Raw genomic sequence first — 12,032 nt, 5'->3', positions numbered from 1 at the left:
CCAAGCTATTTCTGGGGTAAGAGCTGTAGTGACATTAGAACGATTATTAAAGGTGCACTCAGTCATCTTGTTTATGTTGAGCTGTTCAGTTTGTTCTTTTCATGCAAGTGTTAAAATGCTCTTTTCAATAACATGGGGTATACTGAGATAATGTAAATAGGATTGGGCTGGTAACGTGATGTCAACATGTTGGGCCACATGTGGTGACCTGCTCCATGAAAAATAAAATAGCTTTTTATTTGGCTGGGAATTTTCAAAAACATTTAACATTTAACATTCATAAAAATGTATTTTGTAGACATATTTTTCAATTTTTTTTAGTGGGACCCACTATAATAATTTTGCTGGCCCCTGGGGGTCCATTAGACCCCAATTTGAAAACCCCAGAAATCCCCAGGACTGTTAAAACCGCCAGCGACATGCACCGAGAAAGAGACATGATTTAATTCATTTTCGACGAGAGTAGAGCAACTTTCGTCAACACAAGTGACAGCGAAAGTTGGCGACAAGATGTGGGAGTGGCGAGTGACAGGACAATGTTTAGAAAAGTTTATCTTTATGACGAAAGTCTCCTTTTTTTTAAAAAATGTTTGTGTCCTTCTATCCTGCAATCATGTGTTACACTGACAACTGACATTTGCACACAAATGCAAAGATATCCTCCATCAGTCACAAGACCATAAACATTAAATTGTATTTGTTTGTACCTGCTGATTGCCATACACAGGAATGGCTCATCTCTCTCTATGGCAGCTTAGAGTCTGGAGCAAGCTTTCTCCCATCAAACTCAATCAACTCTTCCTTTCCAGCTTCCATGGAGTGACACCAAACAGCCATGAGGACAAGAAGAGGAGTGTAGCGATTGATCCCACCTCATCCCTCTCTCCCTCTATACTTCCTCTCCCTCTATCCTTCTCTGGACCTTCGCTGTGGTCTGTGTGTTGAGCTGTGCTGTGTGGTTCTGTTCTTTCCCTGTGTTTAGCGCTCATTTAGGACTCCCCTTTGCTCCAGCGTGTGACGTCTGTCATGGGCTCCTCCTCTTCCTCTTGCCTCTCTGGTGAAAGTTACTGATTGCCTGTCTTGTCTGCAATTTAAGGGTGATTCGTAATGGAATAAAGTGGATTATAAACAGGAAAGAAAGGGTATAAAGCGTGAAATGCACCTCTCAATTGCAGCCTGATCAACGGTAGTGCCCCCACCAATCAGAAAACAGCATCCCGCCCCTGCCTGACCTCTGAAAACAGCCATCCAATGGCATCTCCTCGTCCTCGACCCCCCACAACAAGCATGAACCAACCCCATCTGCAACCTTAAATAAAAAAAGTCACATCGCAAAACTGGCCTCCACTCCACTCTCATCTGTCACTCCTTTTTCATTTAGAAAATTCCCTTCAGTTCTTTTCATCCAGATGCATGTTTTCTGTCTCTCTGCACACTCTCTGTCTTTCTCTGTTTGCTCTTATTGGCTCATATGTTCGCTCCCTGTCCTCTTAGACTAACACAAAAGCTGTCATCCGCCTGCATGGTTTTCTCAGTGTGAAGATCTCTTGTTTACCTCTTAGTCATTCTATTTCCCCCCTTCTTCTTAGGTAAAACAGTAATAGTAACCCCTGTGCTTTTTTATGGTTACTGTAGTGACCTTAGAGGGAGTGAATTATTTATTTATTTGTTTGTTTGTTTGTTTAATTTCTCTATGACATCTTACGCACGCCAACCTCTGATTGGTGGAGTCATTTAAAGGGGCCAGTCAGAGCTAAGCCACGCTCAAATGTACAGTATACACATATCTGTAAACACATACATACATTCTCTAACACACATAATCTAAATAGCAAATGAAGAGTATTCTAATCGTGAAGTTAGGACAAACAGACTGAAATAAATAGTTCACATAAAACTTAAAATTCTGTCACCAGTAACATTCCTCCCCCTCATGTCGTTCCAAACCTGTATTTTTTCTTTCTCCCATGGACCACAAAAGGAGATTTTTTTGTACAATGTTTATGCTGCTCTTTTACATACATTGAACATGCTGACGTGGGCTGTTGAACTTCAAAAATGACAGAAAAAGCTCCATAAAAGCACTATAAAATTAAATGTGCATTTGCATACATGAACATATTGCAAGTCAAGGCATGTCACGCCAGGTTGGACTGGTGCAGTGTGTCTTTACACAACAAATTTTAATGTATGCAAACGTGAATGAGATTTGCGAGCTACGGCGGAGGGTAAGATTTTCAGTCAATAACTAAAATTTTCTTCTCACAAAACTATTGTATGGGATCAGAAAATTTGGACTATTGCACCACTTGTTTGGTCTACTTTTATGGTGCTTTTTTGTCATTTTTGGAGCTTTACAGCCACCAACTTCATTGACTTGCATTGTATAGAAAAGAGCATGAACATTCTGCTTCATATCTCCTTTTATATTCCATGGAAGAAAGAATAATGGCCAATATGATGTGACAAAATTGTCATTTTTGGCAGGCCTCCACATCCTGATTGGCCCTATTTGTCTCCATTCATTCAGGATTGGCTCCCTTCGACTCAGAAGCCCACCCCTTCCACTCTAACACCAATGTCGTGCTTGTATCTGCATGCTCAGAAGACATTTACAATAACCGTTCTCACAACACGAGCCTGGCTATAGCATCCCCACTCCCTACACTCGGACAGTGTTTTTTTCTGCATTGACTTAAACGTCAAAGCCAGTTGTAATGTGTTCCATAGACAAACAGGCAACCAGCGCTGCCCCAGACTCTGTCATTCATTTACATCTTCGCATGCCCACCCCTCTTTCTCTGTTCCTATCATTGGCCCAACTATGAGGCCACCCTTTCCTCTGTTCCTTTCATGTCATCCTTATCCTGTCACTGAATGTACCGCGTTCTTTTGTTTAGTCTCCTATTCGTTTCTCCTTTGTCATTTTATAATCATTCAGTTTGTCTTTTTTACGTTTATCCATCCCTCCTCATTCCTCCTTTCTGTATCCTCTGTATCTCTCTCCGTCTCTCTCTCCCTCCTCCACTACTCGTCCTCTTTATATACGAGTGGCTGTTTGATATGGAAGACAAGAACTACAACGGAAACTTCATATTGTCAATATCTCCCCGTCCAATCCCCTGATTCCCTTTTGTTAAGCTCCTCCCACATCCCAATGTTTGTTTTTTCCACTTTCGGGATATCTTGATCGTTCTTTATTTATCTATTTGTTCATGTGATTAACACTCTAACAGGGTTATTTGAGCTTCTTCATGGCTTTACATCTCTTGGCTTTGGTTTGGGCTCAAACGCCAAAATGGTCAGGCAGCCTGCTTCCGTGCGTCTACATCCCAGTCGCCGTCCGTGATCGGGCCGGTTTCAACCCAGTCAGCCTATATTCTGCTGAGAACGGGTCAGTCCAGCCCGTTCCGGGCGTTGGTGGGCATTGCGCCGGGGGCGGGTCAGCCTATAGCGGGGCTGTCTGTGCGGGCGATGGACTTTGGGCTTCTCATTAACCTACTCCTCCCTGTTTGTCCCCTGTCACTTGTGTTTTAGAGAAAGATGAGGCTGCAATTGAGAGCTCTGAATTCAATACCACGTCAGTAGCTGATGTGGACAAGCGGGTGAAACGGCGTCTACTTATGGGTAACTCTTTTCTTCCTCTTTCTATGTGTTGCCATGGCGCTTGTGCTTCTACCCCCTCATTTCTTTCTGTCCTTTAGTTTGTTTGAGTAGCTTTCCTTTCTTTTTCCCCTCCCCCTAAGGTCACTCATCGATATTTTTGTCTGACCCCCAAAAGTTTTGAGATATGTCCTTCCCAACATGACAAGGTTCCTTTTGCACTTTCCTCAAACTGTCTATACTGTCCCCTTTCTAATCTCTGACAAAAACAACACTGAAAACTAACATCAACTGACCGCTTTCATCCACTTCCATTTCCAAAGAAACAACCAAGATGGCTGCAAAAAGGACACTGGATTGCTGCACACAAGAGCCACAGTACCCTTAGGAATAGTTCACACAAAAGTAACATTTCTTTTGCCATGTACTCATCCTGATGCCAATCCTGGCCCTATGACTTTTTTCTTTCTTACAAAAGAAAAAAAAAATCTTGGTTTGTTATTTCAATATAATGGCTGCGGATAGTGTCTCAATTTAAAGCTTTAAAAAGACCCAAAAGTATCATTCAAGTAGTTTGTGCAATTTGTGTCTTCTGATGGCACATTATAAGTTTTAGGGAGAAATAACCAGAATTGTATGTAGTTTTAGTGAAAATCTTTGCGTGTTCACGCTTTCACAGTGCTCCTGAACATACAATAGCTTCTAGATTTAGAAAAATTACTTACATTTCAGGTTGTTTCTCATAAAAATATATTGTTTGCCTTCAGAAGACTTGGAATACGGAGCATTACATAAAAAAAAAAGGCGAGTACATTTGACTTAATTTCTTATTTCGCAACTGTATGCACAGTTTTTCAAAGTTAAATTTAATGGTAAAACATGAAGTAAAACTACTAAATCTGCTTAATTTCATAACATAATATTGATTAAAGTTATAGAGTATATTCAACTTAAACATTCCAGTAACTTTTACTTAAAAGTCTGATGTACATGGTATTAAAAATGTTGAATCAAATTTAAATGGACATTTTACTAGAACATTTCACAAAACATGATGATGGTAACAATTAACAGATTTTAATTTATTTTTACTTATTTATCATTAACAGGCAATTTTGTGTAGAGAATTAAATTCAGACTTCACAAAACAAGAAATTACCAATTATAACAACAAAATCAAAATAAAAATGTGTAATTGGTGCAAGCTCATGAATTATTCAAGCCCAATTAATGCTGGGAAAAACAGCTTCAAATAGTTCAGTAAAATGTACTCAAATTAGTGAATACAAGCAAATATTAGCTAATGACAAGGTTTCAGAAATGTTTCATGATGATGCATTGTAAAAATAACAAATAATCATAAATAATATTGACTTATATGCTAAAGCATTCATTTTTAAATGTTTGAATTAAAAACGAATGTAGAATTTACTACAAAGTAGTAAAAGTTCACACTTAACATTGTCAATGTAGAAAGTACTAAATCTTTTTGCTATATTTACTTCACCTCAAAATAATGTTTTCAGTGTAACTACTATTATTATATTTTGTTTATTTTTAATCTTTAAAGTGAGTCACTATCAACTTCCATTGTATTGAAAAGATGGAATAAGAAAGTCATATATTTTGGAATGATATGGGTGTGAGTAAATCATGACAGAATTAACATTTTTGCATTTGCCATTCATTTAAAACAAAGAATCCTTCTTTTCCAGACACATTTCACTGCATAAACCCTGTGTAGCTAGTATTAGCCTTACAACTGTGGAAGATTAGTGGCAATTAGACCATTTTATGCAGTGATTATTTGATCTGGCAGTACATTTGTGGGCTAAATACTGAACAGAAAATGGCAAGATAATTTTAAGGAGAAAGAATGACAAGATGTTTGGTCCAGAACTTTCCACATCATAGGATCCTGTGGGCTGTGGTGACCTGCAACGGAAGATGCCTGACATAATGTTTGACGCTCTATTAATAGTGTGCTCTTAAGAATTAAACAAGCATTTATCTTTTACACACATTTACTCTCTGTCATCAGTGCTCCATAAACTTGGTATCTGTTGAATTTCCTATGGCTTTCTCAGTATTAAGAAATATTTCCATTCTCTCTGCTCTCCCTCTTTTAAGGTACCTAATGAAGAAATTATATTTAAGGGTGGTGAACACCAATGGAGTATAACATTTTAGTTTCCTTTCACCCTTAAAGACCACATGAACTCCAAATTAGAGTTTTGTGGCATTCGGTTAACGTATGTTAAATTTGAGGCCATCTACACGCATGTAAACTCCTACAAAATGAACTTTTAGCAGATATACAATTTTTAAATTGAGTCTTTCTCTTACAGAAAAGTGTACCAAAAAGTATTGATGTCTCATCTTGCACTCACCCTGATAAAAGGCTCTACAGAATGAGAATGTCCTTTTGTCTTTTTTTTTTTTGTGTGTGTGTGTGCTGAAAGGACATTCATTGCTTATCACCCTTTCCAGTACTCCCTAAACAGTGATATCAACTCCTGCTAGCACTCTTACCTTAGTGAGCCCATCTGCAGTTATCTTCCGTAAGAGAGAAAATATAACTCACAAACTTAAAAATCAGAAGTATCCTTGCCATTTGTCCTTAACTTCATGAACCAAAGCAAATGTGATGTCAGACAGACAGCAGATCTGCCTTTATATGGCAGAAAAAACTATTTGTAAAGTATTTAGGAGGACAGTCCAAACACATTTTTTTTTTTAAAGATGATGCCACAGAGGGCTCTTTTGCTAAGTCATTGTCTTAGTCTTATGTTGGTTGTGATTAAATAATGTGATTATGGATTCATATATAAGCTGCAAGTTGTTTGTGAAAAAAAAAAAAACCTCAGTCCCAATTTGAAATAAATTTCATCCAATTGATTCTAAATTGTTTGAACCAAATTAAGTTATGTCTGATCCAGTTTTCTGTTCATACATCTCTCATTACAGATTGCTTTTAATATTAATTTTAGGAGCATGTAGGAACCTGAGAGTACAAACATTTCTGTCCTTCCTCTTCGTCCCATAGCTTCCATCTCTCTTTGAATATAGTGTCTTTGGTTATGACATTCTCCTCCTCGTAGTCCAACTCTATTGAGGATAGACCAAAACATCTGTTCTCTTCAACCTCTCCCTCATTTCTCAGTTTGAGCTCAGCACAATATTGCCACACTTTAATATGAGATGAAATTGTATTTTTCCATTATGTATTGAATTTCTTAAAAAATCACATTACAACAGGATTTCATGGCCCTTGAAGGTGTGTTATGGATGGATCCAAACTCTTTTATGTTCAAAACCCTGTGTGATCTGTTTGTTCATATATTTTATATACAGTGGGGTCCAAAAGTCTGAGACTACATTGAAAATTGACATGTAAACTTAGAAATAATCAGATTAAGGATTTTCTTTAAATATTTAAGGATAAACATTTTTTTGAAAAAAAGAGACTTTATGTGTAAAATGAAGCAATTCTTAAGATTCTTCACTGTTTCTCGGTCACTAATCAAACCTAAGCAAATTTGTGGCATTGAGCATGCTAACTAACCTTGCTTTAATTGAAGCACTCAAGATGGTCTTTGAAACATTCTCAAATTATACTAGAGGAACATGGATAATCAGATTTGCACAAACTTGTGTAGTCCAATGCAAGTTTGGGAGCATGCTGTCATTAAATGAGAAACTAATACAATAAGAAGCTTTATTACTGTAGTTATTTCAAACATTTAACTCAACTGTACAGAACTAAGTAAAACCAATTCATATATATATATATATATATATATATATATATATATATATATATATATATATATATATATATATATATATATATGGTGGGGTGTGGTAGAGCCCGGCTTGTGAATGGAGATTGAGATCGGAAGATGACAATGGTGAGGGTCATCACCTGTCATTGATTGTCTCTAACAGCTGTTTGTCATTGCAGTGAGAGTGGAGACATATTTAAGAGTGAGCCCAATGCCAATTGTAGAGAGAGATACACGCAGCAGTGTTTAACTGTGTGCTTGTGTGTTATGGTGGATAGCGATTTTATTCAATTTTTTGTTGGATTTCACCGTCTACCGCTTCCTCCTTGCATAGAGTTAAAGAACTTATCACAGTGGTACTGAGCCCCCAGAATATTAAGGAGGAAGAACACCACCATGGAAGCCTCACCATTGGAGGGAGTGTTCAAGACCCTCACCAGCATCCACCAGTCCCAGCATCAGGTGCTCCTCAAGCTGAGCACATAGCAGGGGTTCCTGCGGCCCCAAGTGGTGGATTGCGAGGTGCTCCGGAGCTTGCTAACCCAGGAGGGGGCTGCCGGCGTGACCTCGAACCCCATGACCGTCCCGCCCCAGGTGCCACTCATCAAGATGGGTTGCCCAACGTTTGGTCCGCTTGATTCCATTACTTTCCGTGGAGGCCCAGCTCGTGGTGCAGCATTTACCAGTGGAGAACCTCCTGGTGTATGTGGACTTAAGAAAAGCCATCCTGCTGCGGTTTGTTGGACACCAGAGCAACAGCGCCAACGCTTCTGTGCACTTACCCTTTGGCGATGACGGCTGCCTGTTTGCCTTCACCCAACAGCTTGGGGACACCTGCCAGAGGTGGTTGTTGGACAGCAAAGCTATGAAATCGGGGTTTCACCTCCCAAACTGGCTCCCCGGCTTTATGGGCTGCACTACCCGCTGAATTCCCCTGTCCCTCTCTGCTCTCACTTTCAGATTTGTGAACCCACTGATGTGGCTGTGAAGTTTGGGTCAGTCTGTTGGAGCTGAAGGGAGCCCGGGCATTTAAGGAACAAATGCCCTGTGATGGAGGTAGGGACATTGGTCCGGGCCCCCAATATGCCGCAGGCTACCCCCGATCGAGCTGGGATGTAGCCCATGAGTGTAAGGGGGACATACCAGGCCTTGGTGGATTCGGGTTGCAGCCAAACCTTCATCAATGCCTGGATCAAGACGAGGCTTTGGGTTCTACTCACAGGATATCCACGAGTATCCGGTAGTGACAGTTACGATTAAATTCTGGGGACAAAAGCAAAGTGTTGATGCTGCAGTTAGTCCCCGTCTCACCCATCTGCTAATTTTGGGTACAAGCTCCTCGTCAGGATGACGTAAGGGAGGGGGAAGTCTTGGCTTCCCCAGCCCTTAGAGGGTTCCCTGCCGGGGATTTTCCTCTAGAGCAGACTCTAGACAAGACCCTTAGACACCTTTTTGACCAAGTGAAAGTAGTTGATGGTCAGCATCTTCAGCCAGACATTGCACGCTCATATCCGTATTTTTCTATTACAAATGATCGGTTGTATCAAGTGACACAGGATGCTCAGACAAAAGAGGATGCAGCCCATTTATTGATACCAGTGAGCCGTTGGGAAATGCTATTCTAGATGGAGGGTCACTTAGGGTGAGAAAAAACTCTATACTGTCTTATGGCCCTTTTCTATTGGCCGGGCATTCACAGGGATGTTCGCAGGTGGTGTGCCATGAATGTCAGCTGGTGAATCTGCCAGCCACCCCAAGAGCACCTTTGCACCTGCTTCCTTTAATCAAGGTCCCCTTCGAAAGAATTGGTATGGACCTCGTTGGGCCATTAGGGCGTATGGCATGTGGGCATCATTTTGTATTGGTTCTGGTGGACTATGTAACGTGATATCCAGAAGCAGTGAAGGCGCACTCTTCAGAATCATCTCCCGAGTGGGGATTCCTAAAGAAATCCTGACCTATCAAGGCACTACTTTCATGTTGCATACACTACGTGAGCTGTATGAATTGTTGGAATTAAATAGATGGTGTGGCCAATTATTCGGCCAATAATTTGTAAAGCTGTATAACGGGAGATCAGCTACGGGAATTTACACATGGTAATAAAGTTCTTGTATTGCTACCCACATCAAGTTCTAAATTACTCATAAAGTGGCAAGGACCCTTTGAGGTCACACAGAAAGTTGGGGAACTCAATTATGTGGTTAGACAAACGTATAGGGGTGAGGAGTGGCAAATTTACCACTGACATTTACATTTATGCATTTGGCAGACACTTTTATCCAAAGCAATGTACAGTGCAATTATTACAGGGACAATCCCCCCAGAGCAACCTGGAGTTAAGTGCCTTGCTCAAGGACACAATGGTGGTGGCCATGGGTTTAGAACCTGTGACCTTCTGATTAACAGCCCTGTGCTTTAGCCACTACACCACCACCACTCCACACTTCAACCACTTAAAATCATGGAGGGAGTTGGTCCCTGTGGCTTTGGTGACAGTGGTTCTGGAGAGGGAGGAGCTCAGACCGGAGGTGAACTTAAAAGTCAATCGAGGCATCCCGGTCACTTGCGGAGACCACCTCTCACCATCACAAGTCACAGACGTGGTCTGGTTGCAAAGAGAATTCTCAGAGGTGTTCTCGCCTCTTCCCGGTCATAGAAACCTCATAGAAAACCCTATCGAAACAAACCCAGGGGTTGTATTACGTGGCCATCCGTACTGATTATCTGAGCGCAAAAAAAAGTGGTTCATGTGTACATTCCAGTGCCTTACGGACAGAGTCCTTCGACTGCACTCTGCTTATGCCGCTGCTTATCTGGATAACATCATTATATACAGTAATGATTGGCAGAGGCACTTGCAGCATCTCAGGGCTGTTCTGAGATCTCTGTAATGGGCGGGACTCACAGCAAACCCCAAGAAGTATAGAATTGGATGGGTGGAGGTACAGTATCTGGGGTTCCACTTGGGTCATGGGCAGGTGCATCCCCTTATTGATAAGACCGCAGAGATTGTGGCCTGCCCAAGTCCCAAGACCATAAAGGAAGTTACTGGGGCTGGTTGGCTTCTATAGAAGGTTTGTGCCTAATTATTCAGACGTCACCAGCTCGCTGACTGATCTCACTAGAAAGGGAGTCCCAGACCCGGTCCAGTGGTCGGAGCCATGCCAACAGGATTTTATCCAGATGAAAGCTGCGCTTTGTGGTGGGCCATTGTTTTATTCTGCTGATTTTGCTCTCCCATTTGTTTTACAGAATGACACGTCGTACAGGGGGTTGGGAGCCGTATTGTCCCAGGTGGTCGAGGTGGAGTAGCGCCTGGTGATGCACATCAGTTTTAGCGCCTGGTGATGCACCTCAGAGAGGCTAGGTACAGCACCATTGAGTGACTGGCCATCAAGTGGGCTGTCCTCACGTTTCGATAATTCCTCCTGGGACAGGATTTCACCCTCTGTTCAGAACACGGCCTGCTCCAGTGGCTCGCGTGGATCACCTGTTGGTATCTGACTCTTCAGCCATTTATGTTCGATGTGGTCCACAGGCCGGGGACACAGATTTTCATTGTGGACTTCCTCTCCAGAAATGGGGGGGAGGTTAGGCCGGATGGCTCCCTGGCCTGAGTCAGGTGATGGGGGTATGTGGGGCCGTGGTCGATCGCCGGCTTGTGAATATATATATATATATACATTTTAATCAAATTAATTACACTGTGTCCCGATTAATTAATCACACTTAATCGCATATACAAATATTTGCTGAGAAAGCCCCTCATATAACAATAATTCAATATATAATGATGAAATTATTGTACATAGTTATCTTTAAATATTTAAAATTATATATATATATATATATATATATATATATATATATATATATATATATATATATATATATATATATATATATAAATATTTAGATAATTAAAATGCATTACTTTCTTGTGGCAGAAGAGTTAATCATTGATAAGACTTTCGAATACAATGTATTGTTTACTACCATATTATTGATCATAAGTCAATCATTGGCACAGTTCACAGCAATCCATTTCACAAGTGAATTTGTCAATCAGTTGGAGATTTGTTAAGAGGGCTTGTTTAAGGACCCGTCAATTTACACCTGCATCAGATATGCTTGTGTAGTGTCTCGGGTGCGTTGCATAATAAACATAAAATGTTTAGGTCACTGTGTCAAGTTAAATATATATTGTAATACTCAATCTTTAAACAAATTTTGAGATCCCTTAGTTCACATTTACGCTCCTTCAAGTGTTTTGAACGCAAGAACTTAACGCATGTTTGTGTTGTTCTGCCTACTGAAGTGTTTTCTTCATTGTATAAACTGTGCGTTGCCCATACAGCTGAAATTTAAATTAGTGCCCTCTGGAGAAAACAGTTGGTACTACAAGCTTGCATTTCTCAGGAATCTTCCTTATTACGGTCCAGGGGCATTGCAATTATTTGCATAACATTTTTTTTACGCGTTATGTTTTGTAAAATTAATCACACTGAATTAACGCAACAGCCCTAATATATAGATAGGTACTGTGCACACACACAGACAAGTTATTTGCGCGTATGCACACTCTAGATATCTTAACACAAACTGTTTGGAGAGGTTTTGTAGAATTTAGAGAACTTGTCA

The 12,032-nt window shown here is 40.6% G+C and overlaps 1 protein-coding gene across 2 annotated transcripts in view; it reads left to right on the top strand.

Annotated features, from left to right (window-relative positions):
* The window catches only part of LOC127639164 (signal peptide, CUB and EGF-like domain-containing protein 1), a 101,738-nt gene that overhangs the window by 58,216 nt on the left and 31,490 nt on the right, over positions 1-12,032 (top strand). Inside the window, exon 7 of one of the 2 annotated variants that reach the window (XM_052121042.1) lies at positions 3,538-3,627. The exons of the other annotated variant lie outside the window; for it this stretch is intronic. Within the exon in view, the coding sequence (XP_051977002.1) occupies positions 3,538-3,627 (90 nt within the window). The remainder of the gene's footprint in view (positions 1-3,537; positions 3,628-12,032) is intronic. 2 annotated transcript variants of the gene reach the window in all.

Source organism: Xyrauchen texanus, chromosome 47 (assembly GCF_025860055.1).
Source record: "Xyrauchen texanus isolate HMW12.3.18 chromosome 47, RBS_HiC_50CHRs, whole genome shotgun sequence".
In the NCBI taxonomy this organism is placed as follows: Eukaryota; Metazoa; Chordata; class Actinopteri; order Cypriniformes; family Catostomidae; genus Xyrauchen; species Xyrauchen texanus.
The sequence above is the reverse complement of the archived record's forward strand: the minus strand, read 5'-3'. Positions and strand labels throughout refer to the sequence as shown.